The sequence below is a fragment of the Ochotona curzoniae genome, unplaced genomic scaffold, assembly GCF_017591425.1.
Source record: "Ochotona curzoniae isolate NIBS_2020 unplaced genomic scaffold, NIBS_Ocur_1.0 contig_2688, whole genome shotgun sequence".
Taxonomy (NCBI): domain Eukaryota; kingdom Metazoa; phylum Chordata; class Mammalia; order Lagomorpha; family Ochotonidae; genus Ochotona; species Ochotona curzoniae.
The window spans coordinates 1,430,944-1,450,027 of record NW_024465553.1 but is presented as its reverse complement, the minus strand read 5'-3'; the positions used below and the strand labels follow the sequence as shown (position 1 = coordinate 1,450,027).

The window sequence follows — 19,084 nt, the reverse complement described above, 5'->3', positions numbered from 1 at the left end:
TTTCCGTCAGGATGTATAGACAGGGTATAGGCAGGGTAAGGGCCGAGGCCGTAACTCGCTCACCCTGCCTAGCAGTACTCCGGGTGAAATCTCGGTTTCCCTTTACAGATTCTAGTAAACATTTGCCATCTAAGATAAAGCTCTGAGGGTAACATGACTGGTTCAAATGTGAAACATTGTTAAAAAGTTTTTAATGCATATTACCAAACTTACCACCTGCCTGGGAAAATACATTAAGTTACAGTAGGATAGCCCCGCCCGCATTTAACATGTGGATGTTACTGTTCTGTGGCTTTTAAGAACTTTTTAGTTATTTGCTTGCTTGTTTTGTTAAGATTTGTTTGTTTGGAAGGCAGAGTTCCAGGGGGAGGAGGGAGATCTGTCCTGCTAACTGCCCGGCTGGCTGCCGCAGCCAGGGTGGGTCAGACGAGCAGCAGCCAGGGCCTCCAGGGCTCCAGGAGGTGGCGTGGGTGATGACTTGGACCACAGGGAGCTGGGTTGGAGTGGAGCAGCCAGGACTCTCGTCCCCATTCATGGAGAGTGTTGGCATTGCAGGTGGCAGCATGGCCGCTGTGCCGTGGTGCTACCCCAATATTACTCTCTCGCTCTCTTTTTTTTTTTCTTAATTTTATTTTTAACATTGTTTACATCACTGAGAGAGATGTGTGCCCATGTGGGCCTCTGCCTAGGGTCGGGAGGGTCAAGTATGGAGGGCCCTGGGTGGTTTCAGTCTTTTTTCCCCCCTGTTATCCACAGTGGAGGAGGGGGAGAAGGCCGTTGCTTGGTGTCAAGCCGGTGTCAGTTCGTGGGTCTGGTGACAGGCCTTTGACTCCCTAGAGACCCCATGTGGGGAAGAGTGTTCCAGGGCTGTCATTTGACTGGGGTTTTTTGTTTGTTTTGTTTTGATTTTTTGAATTTTTTATTGGAAAGTCAGATATACAGAGGGGGGAAAACAGAAAGGAAAATATTTCTTCTGTTGATTCATTCCCCAAGTGACCACAGCGGCCAGAGCTGCGCTAATCCGAAGCCAAAAGCCCAGAGCCTCTTCTGGGTACAGGATCCCAAGGCCTTGGGCCGTCCTTGACTGCTTTCCCAGGACACAAGCAGGGAGCTGGATGGGAAGCAGGGCTGCCGGGACACAAGCTGGCTCTTTCATGGGATCCCTGAGCATGCAAAGCGAGGACTTTAGCCACTTGGCTACCATGCCAGGCCTGTGTACTGTTCTTAACTGTGATTTTACTTACAAATGAAGTTTTGTTTTTTGTTTTTGTTTTTATGATCTGTTTAATTTTTATTGAAAAGACAGATTGACAGAAACAGAAATCTTCCATCTGCTGGTTTACTTCCCAAATGGCCTTAACGGCTGGAGCTGGGCCCATCAGGAGGCACCCCTTTGAGGTCTCCCACATGGGTGCAAGTCCCAGGGCTTTGGACCATCCTCCCTGCTTTGCCACACCACAGCAGGGAGCTGGATCAGAGATAGAGCAGCCAGAACTCAGACCAGTGCCAACCAGTGACGTTTTAACTTGCTTTGCAGCACGAAGCAGGTGCGCTTCCTGAGGCTGGTTACAAATGAGACCGTTCTCATTTCTCCTTTTGCTTTCTTTGAAGCTTGGCGTTCATTAAACGAACTCCTGTGATTGACGCAGACAAGCCGGTGTCTTCTCAACTCCGTGTGCTCACACTCAGCGAAGACTCACCCTATGAAACTCTGCATTCCTTCATTAGTAATGCGGTGGCTCCGTTCTTTAAGTCCTACATCCGGGAGTCTGGCAAGGCAGACAGGTACACACCGTCTTTGTTTCTGTGGTTTGAGTGCCGTGGTTCACTTCCTGTTCACGTGGCAACATGGAAGGTGATGCCGAGCTCTGGAGCTGGGAGGGAGAGGCTCCCTGAGGAAGCGAGAGCTCCCGCGGTGCCCGGCAGGACCATCCCGAGCCCAGGGTGCCCTGAGCTTGCTGTGCTGCTTCTTTGTAGGGATGGCGATAAGATGGCTCCTTCAGTTGAGAAGAAGATCGCTGAGCTGGAGATGGGGCTCCTGCACCTGCAGCAGAACATCGAGATCCCCGAGATCAGCCTGCCCATCCACCCGATCCTCACCAACGTCGCCAAGCAGTGCTATGAGCGCGGGGAGAAGCCCAAGGTGACGGACTTTGGAGAGAAGGTTGAGGACCCAACGTTCCTCAATCAGCTACAGTCTGGAGTTAACCGCTGGATCCGAGAAATTCAGAAAGTAAGAGCACAGTAGTGAAAAGTAGAGTGATGACTCTGGCTCCTTCCAGTGCTGCAGGCAGGTGCTCTGGTTGTCGGTCTGCGGGGACATTTCTCTGATACCCCGTTGGTGGCCCCAGGAGCACCCAGCACAGGACTGGCCTTGCCCAGGGTGCAGTGGGGTTGGGGGCTTCCGGAAGCTCGTGGGAGGTGGAATCCCAGGAAATGTAGTTCTGTCGTGAGCTTGGTGAGGCCCCTCGTGGGGAGGCTGACGGGCACTCATCCCAGCCAGCCTGGCTCCTGCCCAGATTCTCCGTCAGACACTTGGAATCTACTGAAATGGGACTGTTGCCATGTGCTTAGTTACATGTGCTTACTGACACTTCTCTCCCTGGTTTAAACACCGAGAATCCTTGCACACTGTTGTTTCTCCAAAGGTGACCAAGCTGGATCGGGACCCTGCCTCGGGAACGGCCCTGCAGGAGATCAGCTTCTGGCTGAACTTGGAGCGTGCGCTGTACCGCATCCAGGAGAAACGTGAGAGCCCCGAGGTCCTCTTGACCCTGGACATCTTGAAGCATGGCAAACGCTTCCACGCAACCGTCAGCTTTGACACTGACACAGGTGAGGTGTGGCTGGCCGTCTGGTGCTGAGGCCCAGGGCCGGCTGCTCCAGTGTCCTGTCCGACAGCGGTGTCCGGGAAGATGGACTGGTGTTGGTGGCTGTCCGCCTCTTGTCACATCTTTCCTTCAGCTCCAAGGTGTGAACGTGGTCTCCCACACACCTGCCTTTGCCTGCAGGGAGCTTGTGAACAGAGGACAGTTTCTGCGTGAGCTTCATGCTTGCCAGGGTCTCCCTGTGGCCCACGGGCTGCTTGGCTCCTGTGTAACAGAGAAGGTGACATGCGCACTCCGTACGGGAAGTTGGTTTCGGTGAGGCAGAGGGTCTCGCCCACTGGGTTGTGCTGCCTTCTCGCCCTCTGTCAGCCTTTGCTTCCCTGCCTTCCTGCCTGGCCAGTCTCGCAGGTGGGAGCGTCCCCAGGCGTGAGGGCCAGCATGCCAGCCCACCCTGGGCACTCATGCTTAGGCACTGTTGAGTGTTCCCGTGTAGCTCCATGTGCATGAGAGAAGTATTGGAACGAGCGGTTCCGACTACAGCAGCTGTCCTGCTCTTCCCCCCCGCACTGTAAAGCTCCAAGGAAAGTTCCAGGAGAACCTTAGGCTCTCGAGCAGCTTGCAGTTGTTGTCTGACTCTGAAGGCATATCTTGGTAGTTTTCTCTTACAGCTCTGAAATCCTCACCGCTTTCCTAATACTCATAAAAATCTTACATCAGAGGAAGTCAGAAACAGATTACTTATACTTATTTATTTGTTTTGATTGAGAAGGCAGAATTGGGCCTCTTAAAGCTGGAAATCAGGAGCTTCTTCCGGATCTCCCATGCAGGTGCAGGGTCCCAAGACCATGGGCCCACCTCCAGTGTTTTCCCAGGCCATAAGCAGCGAGTTGGATGGGAAGTGGAACAGCCGGGACTCAAACCTGTGTCGTTAAGGGATGCTGGAGCTGCAGGTGGAGGTTTAGCCTCTAGAAATAGATTATTTTAGAAAGATTTATTTGAAAGGCCAAGTGATGAGAGTAGGGAGTCTTCCTTCCACTGGCTCTCTCTGCCACACTCTGCAGGCAAAACTAAGAAGCAAAAACTGCCCAAGTCCCCCGTCACCCACAGAACTCCGTCCGAGCCCCCACTGGCTGTGGACAGCAATGGATTATTTCAAGTCCAGGTGTTTGATGCCATGGCCATGATAACGTGACCACCTAACTTGAGCCAAGGCACCACATTTAAATTGTAGTGTTCTCAAGGGTAATTTTTATTCCTTGATATATAATTAGAACATTAGTATTAGAACATTTTGATCACAAAGTCTAGCCTCAGCCCTCAGAATGTGTGTGAGTTGATCTGTATCTGTAAGCAAGAAGAGGTCTGCACCGTGACCATCTTTCTAATGACTATTACCTTTATTTTTAGCAGTGTGTGTCATGACGTAGTCTGTGCTGTCACAGTCTTGGGTTGTAGGGATGTGTGCTAACTCCCTAGCTTATGACCTTCTGATGGCCGTGAACTGTCTGTGTTAATCTAGGTCTGAAACAGGCTTTGGAAACTGTCAACGACTACAATCCTCTAATGAAAGACTTCCCTCTGAATGACCTGCTGTCTGCCACCGAGCTCGACAAAATAAGGCAGGCACTTGTTGCAATTTTCACCCATTTGAGAAAGATCCGAAACACAAAATACCCCATCCAGAGGGCTCTGCGCCTGGTGGAGGCCATTTCCAGAGACCTGAGCTCTCAGTTACTCAAAGTGCTGGGCACCCGGAAGCTGATGCACGTGGCTTATGAAGAGTTTGAGAAGGTAAGTTGAGCGGGGCAGGGGCCCGCCTCGAGGCGCCCGGGAACACGTCCCCCGGGAACGTGTCCCTGAGAGCTCCCGCGTCCCCCGCCCAGGTGATGGTGGCGTGCTTCGAGGTGTTTCAGACATGGGATGACGAGTACGAGAAGCTGCAGGTACTGCTGAGGGACATCGTGAAGAGGAAGCGGGAGGAGAACCTCAAGATGGTGTGGCGCATCAACCCCGCGCACAGGAAGCTGCAGGCGCGCCTCGACCAGATGAGGAAGTTCAGGCGCCAGCACGAGCAGCTGAGAGCCGTGATCGTCCGGGTCCTGCGGCCACAGGTGGGCTTGCCACGAGCCGGATCGTCACGAGTTGGCTGGCTCTGTGCATTTTGCACTGCCAATTTCTAGGTCCACTGTGACCCTTACAATCTGTGACCTTGCTGTGTTGTTTGCAGCTGAGTCTTTAATGTTCTCCCTCCGTTCATCTCTGCCATCTTGTGTGGACGCTGAGCCGGCCGTGCCCTTGGGCCTTGGCCTCAGCCTTTATGCCCTTCTCGGCTGTGAGGACAGTGACCACGCATGCCTGAGCTTCCTTTACGACTGAATGACTTCTTTTTTTTTCCCTTCTTTTAACCAATTCTTTTCTTTCTTTCACGTATCTAGTCCAAAAAAAGCACATTGCTGAGAAACCACTGCAGAGCTGAGGTGCACTGTCCGTGTTTTCCTCACCTTGTTGAGTTGTGAGGGGGGCCGTGCTGGCTGCTGCTTGTGTTGTGGGCACAGCACAGTCAGGTGCACGGGTCCTGAGCTGCTCTTCCCCCGCCCCAGGTCACCGCCGTCACTCAGCAGAACCAGGGCGAGGTCCCAGAGCCCCAGGACATGAAAGTGGCCGAGGTTCTCTTTGACGCAGCCGATGCCAACGCCATCGAGGAGGTAAACCTGGCCTATGAGAACGTCAAGGAGGTAGACGGGCTCGATGTGTCCAAGGAAGGCACCGAGGCGTGGGAGGCCGCCATGAAGAGGTATGACGAGCGGATCGACCGCGTGGAGACCCGCATCACTGCTCGCCTGCGGGACCAGCTGGGCACAGCCAAGAACGCCAACGAGATGTTCAGGATCTTCTCAAGGTTCAACGCGCTGTTTGTCAGGCCTCACATCCGCGGGGCCATCCGTGAGTACCAGACCCAGCTGATCCAGCGGGTCAAAGACGACATCGAGTCGCTGCACGACAAGTTCAAGGTGCAGTACCCGCAGAGCCAGGCCTGCAAGATGAGCCACGTGCGCGACCTGCCCCCGGTGTCGGGCTCTATCATCTGGGCCAAGCAGATCGACAGGCAGCTGACGGCCTACATGAAGCGCGTGGAGGACGTCTTGGGCAAGGGCTGGGAGAACCACGTGGAGGGGCAGAAGCTGAAGCAGGACGGGGACAGCTTCCGCATGAAGCTCAACACCCAGGAGATCTTCGACGACTGGGCCCGCAAAGTGCAGCAGCGCAACCTGGGCGTCTCGGGCCGCATCTTCACCATCGAGAGCGCGCGCGTGCGGGGACGCACGGGCAACGTGCTGAGGCTGAAGGTCAACTTCCTCCCAGAGATCATCACGCTCTCCAAGGAGGTCCGCAACCTCAAGTGGCTCGGCTTCCGTGTTCCCCTGGCCATCGTCAACAAAGCCCACCAAGCCAACCAGCTGTACCCGTTTGCCATCTCACTGATTGAGAGCGTCCGTACTTACGAACGCACCTGCGAGAAAGTCGAGGAGCGTAACACCATCTCGCTCTTGGTAGCGGGCTTGAAAAAGGAAGTGCAGGCCCTGATTGCAGAAGGCATCGCCCTGGTGTGGGAGTCCTACAAGCTGGACCCTTACGTGCAGCGCTTGGCGGAGACCGTCTTCAACTTCCAGGAGAAGGTGGGCTCTTAGTTCTTCAGCACCCTGGCGGCGAGGCAAACCGAGAAAGGTCTTCTCCCAGAGGAGGCGCTCGGGGTTGCTGGTGCGTGAGAGCTGTGAGCACGAGCCCTGTGGCTTGCCGTGCTGTCGCGGGGCCGTGGCTGTCAGGAAACACCCCGGGGACTGTGCTGGAATGGTCTCCCCCGCCTCAGGTTCCTTCCCAGCAGCCCCAGCGCCCGCACAGCAGGCAGAAAGGAGCATCTGCATAGGTCAGCTCCTGAGAGGCCTGCCCTCACCCAGCAGCCGAGCGAGCTGCTGATGGAAGAGCCGCGCTGCCCAAGTGTTTGCTGGTCTGTGGGGAGGTGCGTGTGGAAATCAGACGGGCTGGAATGAGTAGGCTTTGCCATGTCCGTGTGCCTGCAGGTGGATGACCTGCTGATTATTGAAGAAAAGATAGACCTGGAGGTGCGCTCCCTGGAGACGTGCATGTACGATCATAAAACTTTCTCAGAGATCTTGAACCGGGTCCAGAAGGCTGTGGACGACCTGAACCTGCACTCCTATTCCAATTTGCCCATCTGGGTCAACAAGCTGGATCTGGAGGTGAGCACAGGCTGGCCAGCAGGCTTCTTTCTTGCCAGGGACATGGAAGTGACTCGGTTCAGTAACCTTGTTTGGTAGTCACTAGGAAGCCCTCTTTAGATGGAGGCGGTCCAGGTGCCTTGCAGAACCCCGTGTCACTAAGGGGACTGAACCATAGGACTGGCTCCCTACTCCTGGCAGGGCAGGGGGCAGGAGGAAGAGTTCCCTTTTTGTAGGTTTCTGACACCTTCCTGTCTGCCCTTCGATAGTGTGGGCCTTCCTCCCTTTCCTCAGGTCTTCGCTGTGCACCCCGCCTCTGTCTAACCAACCTAGAAATTCTCCCTCCACGTTGGGGAGTACGGAGGAAGGGTGGCATGCTTGCCAGGCCTCTGCTTAGTGAGGGTGGGCTTCAGCGAGCTGTCGGCAGTGTCAGAGGGTGGGCTTCATAGCAGGCTGCACTGGCTGCTCCCCAAGCTGTTGGTGGTTCTCCCTTCTCTTTCAAAATGGGTGAATAGTTGTGTCCCCACTCCGGGCCGCTGACAGGGGGAACTCGCCACTACTGTTAACCCTCAGAGCATGGAAAAGCCAGGGGTCTGTGGCAGCCGCCCCCTGCATCACCCCCAGGACGGCTACAAGGCCCAGCACACCCAGCTGCTCAGGTGTCCCTCTAGGTCAGAGAGGACTCTCTTTGCTTGTTAGCAAAAATAAAATGATTCACTTTCAAAAATAGAGATCTTTGCAGTCTTCAGGATGTGGTGTGTGAGTTTGTGATGTCGCTGCACCTGCTGTGTTAGTGACTGTCACAGAGCTGGCAGGAGTGGGCATTCCTGGACCCAGAGCTGCAGGCCACGACCAGCCCAAGGCGGGTTAGGCCTCACCTTGAAATACCTGTTTGCAGATCTCCCTGCCTTGTGAGCTGACTTTTGGAAGAAGTGCTGTTTTCTCACACTCCTTTCTCTGTAGATTGAAAGAATATTGGGCGTCCGTCTGCAAGCTGGCTTGAGAGCATGGACCCAGGTCCTTCTTGGACAAGCTGAAGACAAAGCTGAGGTTGACATGGATACGGATGCCCCCCAGGTCAGCCACAAGCCCGGAGGAGAGCCCAAGATCAAAGTGAGTTTGCCCAGCCATCGTATCTGCTGGTAGGTGAGACAGTCACCCCCACCAGAACTCCCCGACAGTCAGTGCAATTCTCAAGAAAGACACCCCCTTCCCCAGGTGAGGCCCGTGACTCCCCCGGGGTCTTCCTCCCTCTTCCATTGGTGTCCTTCTATCCATGAGAAGAACATCACCCGGGTGTAAGTTGCAGGTCTGTCCGGCAGACTGCCTGGCCTCTGGGTGTCACGGTCCTGAAAGATGCTGACAAGCTGAGACAGACTGTCATGGTGCAAAGGCTCGGGGCCTTGTGCCCACTGCAGTGATGGCTGCCTTGGCTAGCTCCTGGCAGACCTGCCTGAGGCCTTAGTGGCAGGTGACTGTGGCCACAGCTGTACCAGAAGAGGCGTGAGCGGTAGAGCTTGGCAAGGGAAGGGAAGCCCGGGGTACTTGCTGGGCAACGCTGCCAAAGGAAGTGCTGCCTGAGCAGTCAGAGCGAAAGAGAACAGAACTGCACCAGGGAAGGACGGCCCTTCTGCTCTCTGAATGTTCCTGCTGTGAATGATTTCAAGATCTGAATATAATCTGTCCAGAAGAAAAGTCCCAACCAGGATACTGACCAAAGTCTGATCCGAGGCCCGTGGAAGAGCAGAGCTGTGCAGTGGCCAGACCCCGGTGACCAGTGGCTTCTGTCTCCCAAGTCGTCACTCAGTGAGCCTCACTAGAGTTCTGGAAGCTCCCAGCTACTTCACCTGCTAAATCCAGCGGGTGCGCGTGGGCTCCTGTCGCTGAGTCAGCAACTCTGGGTCTCAAGCCCCAGGGTCGCCGTGTCGAGAGGCGGTTGCATTTGTCTGGTCGCACGTTACCTCATTACGCACCTGCTGGGGTCCAACCCCCGCAGCTTAGGGAGCCAGGATGAGGTGAAGCAGCATCTGCCCCCCAGCTTCTGTGATCATCTGGGGGCAGGGGAGCCTGACAAGTTATAAATGTGAGATTGCCCAAATCTGTGTCTAACAAAGTGACAGAGTCTTGAGTTCATGCCAGCGTAGTTTTAACAATTTAGAAAAGGCTTGATGCAGCAAGACTAATTTATTGAAATAGATTGCTGCATAAAGGATGAACTTTTCTTTTCTAGAATGTTGTTCATGAACTGAGAATAACCAACCAGGTGATCTATTTGAATCCACCGATCGAAGAGTGCAGATACAAGCTTTACCAAGAAATGTTCGCCTGGAAGATGGTTGTGCTGTCTCTTCCCAGGATCCAGAGTCAGAGGTACCAGGTGAGTTTTTGGGGCACCCAGACCCTCTGTCCTGCCCCCTACCCCACTTGGCTCTGAGCATCCTGCCCGTGTGGCTGGGAGCAGGCCCACTCTCAACGAAGCTTTCCATTAGCAGACCCAGGCTCGGCATCCCGCAGGAAGGCAAGGCGAGGCTTCGTGCAAATAGTGGCGTAGCATCTTGCTTCGCTCTAGAAGTCTTACAAATTTCCCCGACAGGCTTCTTTGGGAATCTTAATTTCTGCTTTTTACTTCCCTACCTTTGACTTGAATCAGAGCACACAGACGTGGGGGTCACAACTACCTCAAGCCTTGTCTGTCCTGTGACCGTGGTGGTCACTGTCCCCTTCCCCCTCGCCTCACCCACTGGATCACAGTCGGTCTCAGCTCATGCTGGCCCACCTCCTGGGCACAGCTGGAAGGCTGCCTGGCTCCAGCCACGCTCCGGGACTGCCGGGGGCTCTCGGTGGGAGCAGGAAGCTTGTTCTTGCTCTGAACATGTGCTTATTCTTTTAGGGTTCTTTGGATAGTGCATCATGGTTTGAGATCTTGGGGACATTCAGCCCTGTCTTGACAGCACCCAGCTCATCAGAGCTGAGCTTGCCGCTGCTGCCCCTGCCCCTGGGGGCCTGCGAGCTGTCTCCAGCCCCTGGCTCCTGCCCTCTGTTCCTGAGCAGTTCCTGTAAGGTTATGAACTTGACCTGTGACCCCTGCAGCTGTCTGCCTCTGTGCTTCTCCTGGAGAAGCCCCATGAAGAGCTGTCCACTGGAGCTCCTCTCTCCCCTCGACCCAACCCCCCGCCACCTGTTCCCCATGCCATCACCAGGGCTTCCCCGCCACAGGTGGACTTCCCAATTCTCATCCGCCTCCTCCACTGCAGGCCTGGGCTCTTCCAGAACAGCCTGCTCTCCTGGCTCCGCTCCTCCCTCCCTGGCTCTTCCTCTCTCTCTTGGATTCCTCCTCTGCTGACCCTCGTCCCTGAGCTCCAGGCCTGGCTGCCCAGCAGCACACCTGGCCTGTCTCTTGGCTGTGCAGTGGGCATGCCCTGTGGACATGTGTCTCATCTGCCACTCTACTTCCCTGGGCTTCAGCCACTGAGGCCGCAGATGAGGCACGGTGCCACACAGTCCGCATCCCCTTTTCCATTGCTAAGCACATACGCTGCAGCTGCCCTGTCCAAGGAGCTCATCTCACTCGGCCTGTTAGGCTGCCTTGGAGACAGACACTGGGCGGGCTGCTCTCTGCTCAGGATCTCCCTGCATGTGAATATTCAGTGCTTGCTTCCCCACCTCTTGTAGACTCTGCCCAAACGTGAGCTGCTCAGCAAGGCCTTCCCTGACCTCTCTGTTGAAATTGCACCCGCTGGCCTTCCCTGCCCCCACTCCTTGGCTCTGTATTCTTCATAGCATTTCCCACAATCCACGTGCTTTTTTGTTCTGATTATCTCCTGAGGAGTATAGGCAAGTGAACAGGGAGGTGTGTGTCGCTTGTAGTTCAGATACAGTGCCTGGGCGTCGTGAGCAAATGGGAGGCTCAGTGCCCTCCCCAGCACTGGCGCCTTTGGCAGTGCCATCTGCCTCCAGCTGGGGTCGATGTGCTGCTCGTTTGGCTGGCTGAGTTAGATCTCAATGGTGTCCTGGTTCCTCATGCTTGGGGTGCACAGGTGTTTGATCAGGTCTTCCCACTTCTCTTACTAAGAATAACTGGGATTGCCTGCGTTCACCCCCCACCCTGCTGACTAGGTGGGCGTGCATCACGAGCTGAGCGAGGAGGAGAAGTTCTACCGGAACGCTCTGACGCGCATGCCCGACGGACCTGTGGCCCTGGAAGAGTCATACTCTGCCGTCATGGGCATTGTCAGCGAAGTGGAGCAGTATGTCAAGGTGGGGCCCCTGCTGCGTTTGGACAGTTCCTTGAACACTGGGAGTGCGGGAGAAGGGATGGAAAGGTTTGCCCAGGTGGTTACTGTATGATGTGGTTTATAGTTTAGTGTTTTAGAGAAAAGAGGAGGCAATAGGGCAATTTTTGAAAATTAATTAGTGTATTTGAAAGAGTTACAGAGAAAGATCTTTCATCTGTGGGTTCACTTCCCTGTTGGTCACATGGCTGGAACTGGGCCAATTTAAAACCAGGAGCCAGGATCTCCCACACGGATGCAGGACCCCAGCACTTTTTCCCAGGTACATCAGCAGGGAACTGATTCAGAAGTGGAATAGCCAAGACTCTTTAACTGGCACCCGTATCAGATGCTGGTGTGCAGACTAAGGCTTGATCTTCTAACCGTGGCACCGTCCTCATTAGGGCAGCTGTTTTGAGTTTTAACTGACACTTTGAAAGGAGAGAGAGATGGGTCCGCCATCTGGTTTATTCCCGCATGGCTGTGACAGCCAGGGCCAGACCAGGCTGAAGCCAGGATCCTGAAACTCACGGGGTTTCACACCTGGGAGGCAGGGGCACAGTGCTTGGCCATTTCTGCTGCCTTACAAAGCAGCTGAAACAAACCAGGCATGAGTCACGGCTTAGCTCCCTGCATACAGTATGGGCCTGAGATGTCCTAAGGGTGATGAGAAGCAGGCCAGGCTGCACCACTGAGCCGTGTTCCTCCCCTGCAGGTCTGGCTGCAGTATCAGTGTCTGTGGGACATGCAAGCTGAGAACATCTACAACAGACTTGGCGAAGATCTCAACAAATGGCAAGCTCTCCTGGTCCAGATAAGGAAGGCCAGAGGCACTTTTGACAATGCGGAGACGAAGAAGGAGTTTGGACCAGTGGTTATAGATTATGGCAAGGTGGGATGTGTGGTCTGATCGTGGCTGTGGCAGCGGCATTCCCATGCGGTGAACTTGGCCGGGTTGATGCGCTGTGGCTGTGTGCTGTTCACGTGTAGGTGCAGTCCAAAGTGAACCTCAAGTACGACTCCTGGCATAAGGAGGTGCTCAGCAAGTTTGGTCAGATGCTGGGATCCAACATGACTGAGTTCCACTCCCAGATCTCCAAGGTGAGAGCCAGCCTGGATCTCTGGGGGAGATTAGGCTTCCAGGAAACCTTGACCCCAAGTAACACACTCCCCTCTCCGGACAGTCCCGCCAGGAGCTGGAGCAGCACTCGGTGGACACGGCCAGCACCTCTGACGCCGTGACCTTCATCACGTACGTGCAGTCTCTGAAGAGGAAGATCAAACAGTTTGAGAAGCAGGTGGAGGTGAGTTTGTGGCTGTGCAAGTTCTCTAACCAGGCCTCTGGTCTGCTGGGACACTGCGTTGTGCCTGGCGCCCCAAGGCCTGGCTTCTCCCCAGATGGCCAATAGCTGTGCTGTTGCCGGGAGCAGACTGACCTGGAGGAGTCTGCGTTTTACGAAGTGCTGAGGTTACTTGAGCAGAGCAGGGCTCGAGGCCCTGGGTTATGTCTCAGGATCTTTACGTTAGCTGTTTTCGAGTACCATGCTGCATGTAATTTGGAATGGAGGGGTCAGCATGGCTCCTGAGCCTCATGTCCTCTTCTGGGCCAGCTGTGCTGGATTCCCACGGTAACCTCAGAGGGGACTTGGGGACCAGAACAAGCACCCTGGTCCGTGGGCTCTGTGGCCTTGGCAGGCTGTCTCCGTGTGACTCAGGCCGTGGTGTCTGTGATCGTAGCAACAGGAAAGTGAACCACTGAATGAATTTGCTTCTTAACTCCCAAAGCTCTACCGTAATGGCCAGCGCCTACTGGAGAAGCAGCGGTTCCAGTTCCCACCTTCCTGGCTTTATATCGACAACATTGAGGGCGAGTGGGGTGCCTTCAATGACATCATGCGGCGGAAGGACTCTGCCATCCAGCAGCAGGTGGCAAACCTGCAGATGAAGATCGTCCAGGAGGATCGGGCTGTGGAGAGCCGCACCACCGACCTGCTCACTGACTGGGAGAAGACCAAGCCCGTCACGGTGAGTCTGCCTGGCAGGGCCCTGGTGCTCCTGAGCCTGCAGTGCAGTCCACCATGCTTGCTGCAGATCTCCAAGGCCTGCCGCAGCTCAGCTCCCACCACAACACGGTTATCCTAAGTCACAAGGTGTTGTGAATCTAGGATTCAAGTTTTTTGTTACGTGCTCCTTGCTCAGGCGTGGTCAGAAACTAAGGTTTGTTTCCGGGTCTACAGAGGCCCCGCCCCAGGAGCCGCTGGCAGTGTCACCACTGACTGCGGAAAGGCAGGCTGCTGTCTCCGGTACTGAGCCTTTCTGTGCCCGCAGCCTGGCACACCCACCTCCTTCTGCTCATTCTGGTGTCCCTGGGCCCTGGCTTGGCTCTGGGTTCTGCTGCAGCAGGTGGGGAAGGAACCCTGGATGAAAGGTTGGCAGTCACCCCTCCCCAGGGATGCGAGTCTGTGGCGACTCCCCTTTCCTCCGGGGTGAGGTGGTAGCCGAGTGCTGAGGTGCTCCGTCATGCTCACCTTTTCTTGTGTGTGAAAGGCTGAGTCACACTCACTGTCACCGCTCTGCTCATCCTGTGGTGACAGTACATTGAGCATCCCCTGTAGATGTGTTCAAGGAAGCAGAAGTTTCCAGAAGCCTTGTAGACCCTCTGCTAAGGACACATAGCAATGCACTGTGCTGACTGCTTGCAGGGCAATCTTCGCCCAGAGGAGGCGCTGCAGGCCCTGACCATCTATGAGGGCAAGTTTGGCCGGCTGAAGGACGACAGGGAGAAGTGCGCCAAGGCCAAGGAGGCGCTGGAGCTCACGGACACAGGACTGCTCAGTGGCAGCGAAGAGCGTGTGCAGGTACCTGCCGTCCAGGCTGGGCCAGAACCTCAGCCGGGTTCCGGGGCGTCCCCTTGAAGACCTGATTGATTCCTCTCATCACAGGTGGCCTTGGAAGAATTACAGGACCTTAAAGGCGTCTGGTCAGAGCTTTCCAAGGTCTGGGAGCAGATTGACCAGATGAAGGAGCAGCCGTGGGTTTCAGTACAGCCTCGCAAGGTACCTCTGGCTAGGACAACGCTCCGTTAAACCCTGCGTTAAACAGGGCGCCTCTAGCGGCTCAAATAGGGCACTGCACTGTGAGTCCTCAGGGTCCACCTAATGCCCAGTCTGTCACTGACAGTGTTTATCTGGACTAACATCAATTTTATTTCAAAATCATTTTTTTTTGAAGATCTATTTTATTTTCATTACAAAGTCAGTTATACAGAGAGGAGGAGAGATAGAGAGGAAGATTATCTGTCCTATGATTCACTCCCCAAGTAAGCCACAATGGCTGGTGCTGTGCCAATCCAAAGCCAGGAACCAGGAGCTAGGAGCTTCTTCCTCCAGGCCTCCCACGCAGGTGCAGGGTCCCAAGGCTTTGGGCCGTCCTCAAGTGCTTTCCCAGGCCACAAGCAGGGAGCTGGATGGGAAGTGGAGCTACCGGGATTAGAACTGGTGCCCATATGGGATCCTGGTGCGTTCAAGGCGAGGATTTTAGCCACTAGGCCACGGCGCCGAGCCCTCAAAATCATTTTAAAATACTTAGATCAGTGACCATGCTGTGGCACCGTCAGTTAGCACACTACTTGTGTCACTAATTTCCTGTGTAGGAATGCAGGTTTGAAACTTGGCCGGTGTGCTTCCTGTCCAGCTCCCGCCGATGCACTGGGAGACAGCAGGCGACGGCCAAGTACTGCAGCCCTGGCATTACGATGATCTATCTTAATTTCTCTGTGTCTGTCACTCTGTCTTTCAAGCAAATAAATCAGAATTTTTCTTTATGAAAAGAAATGTTAAACTGAACATCGTTTCCTCTTTTTTCTGATAGCTTCGACAAAACTTGGACGGTCTGCTGAATCAGCTGAAAAACTTCCCTGCCCGCCTGCGGCAGTATGCGTCCTACGAGTTCGTCCAGCGGCTGCTGAAAGGCTACCTGAAGGTAGAAGCCAGTGTGGTGTGGTGGGCTCTGGGGCAAGGGGCTCCAAAGTGGCGGGCTCCAGGTGGCAGGGGCTCCATGGCGTGGTAGGTTCTGAGGTGGTGGGCTCCATGACAGTGGGTTCTACAGTGTGGTGGGCTCCACGGTGTGGCAGGCTCCGTGGCAGTGGGCTCTGCAGTGTGGCGGGCTCCGCGGCGGTGGGCTCCACAACGCGGTGGGCTCTGCAGTGTGGCAGGCTCTGTGGCAGTGGCTCCACGGCATGGCGGGCTCTGTGGTGGTGGTGGGCTCCACGGCATGGCGGGCTCCGCGGCTGTGGGCTCCGCTGGGCGCTCTGGCACAGGTGACGCTGTGCCTCCCTGCACAGGTGAACATGCTGGTAATTGAGCTCAAGTCGGAAGCGCTGAAAGACCGTCACTGGAAGCAGCTGATGAAGAGGCTGCACGTGAACTGGGTGGTTTCTGAGCTCACCCTGGGCCAAATCTGGGACGTTGACCTGCAGAAAAACGAAGCTGTTGTCAAGGATGTGCTGCTTGTGGCACAGGGCGAGATGGCTTTGGAAGAGTTTTTGAAACAGGTGAGTAGCAGGTGGGTCGGCCACTGGAGGCTGGTTCAGGCTGGTTCAGGCTGGCTCATGCTGTTGTGTAGGTGGAGCCTTGTTACCCATAATGCTTGGCTCCTGCATGACTGGTAAATGCCCACGTCTTGGTAATGTGCCTCTGTGGTGTCGTCCAGATAAGAGAAGTGTGGAACACTTACGAGCTGGACTTGGTTAACTACCAGAACAAATGTCGCTTGATCCGCGGCTGGGACGACCTCTTCAACAAGGTCAAGGAGCACATCAACAGTGTCTCTGCCATGAAGCTCTCCCCGTACTACAAGGTGACCTTGCGAGAAGCCCCCTCCTGCTGACAGCTCGGCTGGTGTGTCTGCAGACACCGAGCCCTGTCCTGTGTGTGCCCCAGGTGTTTGAGGAGGACGCGCTGAGCTGGGAGGACAAGCTGAACCGCATCATGGCTCTCTTCGACGTGTGGATTGATGTGCAGAGGCGCTGGGTCTACCTGGAAGGCATCTTCACGGGCAGCGCAGACATCAAGCACCTGCTGCCTGTGGAGACCCAGCGGTTCCAGAGGTAGGAGCTCCCGCTGGGGAGCCTTGGGCGGGCCGTGACCGCTCCGCGCACGGAGGCTGACGGCCCTCGCGTTCCGTCCGCAGCATCAGCACGGAGTTCCTAGCTCTGATGAAGAAAGTGTCAAAGTCTCCCCTTGTCATGGACGTGCTGAACATCCAGGGAGTGCAGCGCTCTCTAGAAAGGCTGGCCGACCTGCTGGGCAAGATCCAGAAGGCCCTGGGCGAGTACCTGGAGAGGGAGCGCTCCTCATTCCCCAGGTGAGCAGCCGTTTCCACGTGGCCGCCCAGCTCCTTCGTGTAGTCCGTAATTTGCTCCTGCTGGATCGTTGCGCCTCGTTTAAACCATGGTCCACCCTTCAAGTTGCTTGATCTCTTCCGCTTGTGACCCTGACAGTTTTCTGAGTGGCATCTCTTCCTTCCTGATAGTTCATGTGAGGTGGACTGCACGGGTTTTTAGAAATGAGTTAGTGGAGTAAGGTCGATGACGTGAGATTGGGGGACTCCCCGAGACGTCAGGCTGCTGTTGGAAAATGTCCCTGGCTGAGAGCGGGACGGGGTGTGTGTGAGGTCTGGCTCAGAGCTGCAGCCACATGCTTTGCCCTGTGGTTAGCACCTTTGCCTGGGTTTGCCCCCCGTCTACATCAAACGTCAGCAACTTGGATTTTTGTTTTTTTAATTTTAGGTTCTATTTTGTGGGTGATGAAGATCTGCTTGAAATCATTGGGAACAGCAAGAACGTCGCCAAGTTACAGAAGCACTTCAAGAAAATGTTTGCTGGCGTCTCCAGCATCATTCTGAATGAGGACAACTCTGCCGTGCTGGGCATCTCATCGCGGGAAGGAGAGGAGGTAGCCTGCTACCCTGCCATGCTGCCACTCTGCCCCCTGCAGCCTTGCCCCCCTGCTGCCCTGCCGCCTGGGAAGGCTGCGCTCACGCCGCAGCGTGTCTGAATTCTTACATTTTTGTTTCAGGTCATGTTCAAAACCCCTGTGTCAATTACTGAGCACCCCAAAATCAACGAGTGGCTGACCCTGGTGGAAAAGGAGATGCGAGTCACTCTGGCAAAACTTCTGGCTGAATCTGTGACAGAAGTGGAGATTTTTGGTAAAGCAACTTCAATTGACCCAAATACCTACATCACTTGGATTGATAAGTACCAGGTAATGTATGCTTCAAGTGCCTTGACCATGGCTGAGTCTGCCGACTGATGGTGAAGGTGACCTTCCGAGGCCTGTGTCTTCCAGGCCCAGCTGGTGGTTCTGTCAGCTCAGATCGCCTGGTCTGAGAACGTGGAGTCGGCACTGAACAGCGTGGGCAGCGGGGGAGACGCAGCGCCCCTGCAGTCGGTGCTGAGCAATGTGGAGGTCACGCTCAACGTGCTGGCCGACTCTGTCCTCATGGAGCAGCCGCCGCTGCGCAGACGGAAGCTGGAACACCTGGTGGGTCTCCCGCTGCGCCCCTCCCTCGCTAGTTTGCATGGCTGGGAAGGGTCTTACCTGGTGTCTAGCGATCAGGGAGCTGGGTTGGAAGTGGAGTAACCTGGAATCCAACAGGCAGCCCCATAGGATTCTGGTCCCACAGGCAGAGGGCTAATCCAGCAAGCCGTAGCCTGGCCCCTCACCGTGTTTCAAGCTAGTTGCGGCTTTTAGTGCTGGCGGGGCATTCGTATTCCTCTGTTGTTTGCCGTGGCTTTTGATGCTGTGTAATGCTGGTGCCTGAATAGTGTTCTCCTTATGTCTCAGAGTGCGATGTTTCCTGAAAGTGGCTGTGGCTGATTTTAACAAGTGTCTCATCCATGTCTGGAAAGCACTGTATTAATGTCTGCTTACGTTGCATTTCCTCAGATTACAGAGTTGGTTCACCAGAGAGACGTTACCAGGTCCTTGATCAAAAGCAAGGTTGACAACGCCAAGTCCTTTGAGTGGCTCAGCCAGATGCGGTTTTACTTTGACCCTAAGCAGACAGATGTGCTGCAGCAGCTCTCAATCCAGATGGCCAATGCCAAGTTTAACTATGGCTTTGAGTACCTGGGTGTCCAGGACAAGCTGGTCCAGACCCCCCTCACCGACCGGTGCTATCTGACCATGACACAAGCCCTGGAGGCCAGGCTCGGGGGCTCCCCGTTCGGTGAGACACTCGGCAAGCCTGGGAGGCGGGCTTTGTGTGGAAGTGTGTGTTTGCTACGTTCCTCCATTGCGGCTGCTGCAGCTGCCTGTGCACTCCCTGTCGCAGTTCTCTTGCTTTGTCCCTTGCAATGTGTGTGCGGGTGGTGCTGAGCCTGTCCTCCCGTCGCAGGGCCTGCCGGGACGGGGAAGACGGAGTCAGTCAAGGCCCTGGGCCACCAGCTCGGGCGCTTTGTCCTGGTTTTCAACTGCGATGAGACCTTCGACTTCCAGGTGAGAGGGCGCGCGGGCCCATGGTCAGACGGCCTGAAGGACTGTCCAAGACCCGCCTGAGCCCTCGAGGCCCCGCGGTCAGACAGCCTGAAGGACTGCCCAAGACCCGCCTGAGTCCCCAGGGGCCAGGTGGCCTGAGGCTTGGAGATCGGCTTTCGCTCCATGCTCCCCAAGTGATTTTTTAAAGCATAATGAATTGTTTTTCTAAAATGGCAATTTTTTGAAGGAATGCTTAAATGTTGAGG

The 19,084-nt window shown here is 55.2% G+C and overlaps 1 protein-coding gene across 1 annotated transcript in view; it reads left to right on the top strand.

The window, feature by feature from the left end:
• The window catches only part of DYNC1H1 (dynein cytoplasmic 1 heavy chain 1), a 56,917-nt gene that overhangs the window by 11,372 nt on the left and 26,461 nt on the right, over positions 1-19,084 (top strand). The window contains exons 3-28 of the mRNA XM_040975045.1: positions 1,612-1,785; positions 1,978-2,233; positions 2,649-2,835; positions 4,348-4,619; positions 4,712-4,939; positions 5,429-6,505; positions 6,908-7,087; positions 8,030-8,179; positions 9,297-9,443; positions 11,183-11,323; positions 12,053-12,229; positions 12,328-12,438; positions 12,522-12,641; positions 13,123-13,362; positions 14,040-14,195; positions 14,280-14,393; positions 15,208-15,318; positions 15,680-15,889; positions 16,048-16,194; positions 16,278-16,444; positions 16,528-16,701; positions 17,126-17,291; positions 17,415-17,603; positions 17,688-17,882; positions 18,288-18,570; positions 18,739-18,839. Coding sequence (XP_040830979.1) covers positions 1,612-1,785; positions 1,978-2,233; positions 2,649-2,835; positions 4,348-4,619; positions 4,712-4,939; positions 5,429-6,505; positions 6,908-7,087; positions 8,030-8,179; positions 9,297-9,443; positions 11,183-11,323; positions 12,053-12,229; positions 12,328-12,438; positions 12,522-12,641; positions 13,123-13,362; positions 14,040-14,195; positions 14,280-14,393; positions 15,208-15,318; positions 15,680-15,889; positions 16,048-16,194; positions 16,278-16,444; positions 16,528-16,701; positions 17,126-17,291; positions 17,415-17,603; positions 17,688-17,882; positions 18,288-18,570; positions 18,739-18,839 — 5,473 coding nt within the window. The remainder of the gene's footprint in view (positions 1-1,611; positions 1,786-1,977; positions 2,234-2,648; positions 2,836-4,347; positions 4,620-4,711; positions 4,940-5,428; positions 6,506-6,907; positions 7,088-8,029; positions 8,180-9,296; positions 9,444-11,182; positions 11,324-12,052; positions 12,230-12,327; positions 12,439-12,521; positions 12,642-13,122; positions 13,363-14,039; positions 14,196-14,279; positions 14,394-15,207; positions 15,319-15,679; positions 15,890-16,047; positions 16,195-16,277; positions 16,445-16,527; positions 16,702-17,125; positions 17,292-17,414; positions 17,604-17,687; positions 17,883-18,287; positions 18,571-18,738; positions 18,840-19,084) is intronic.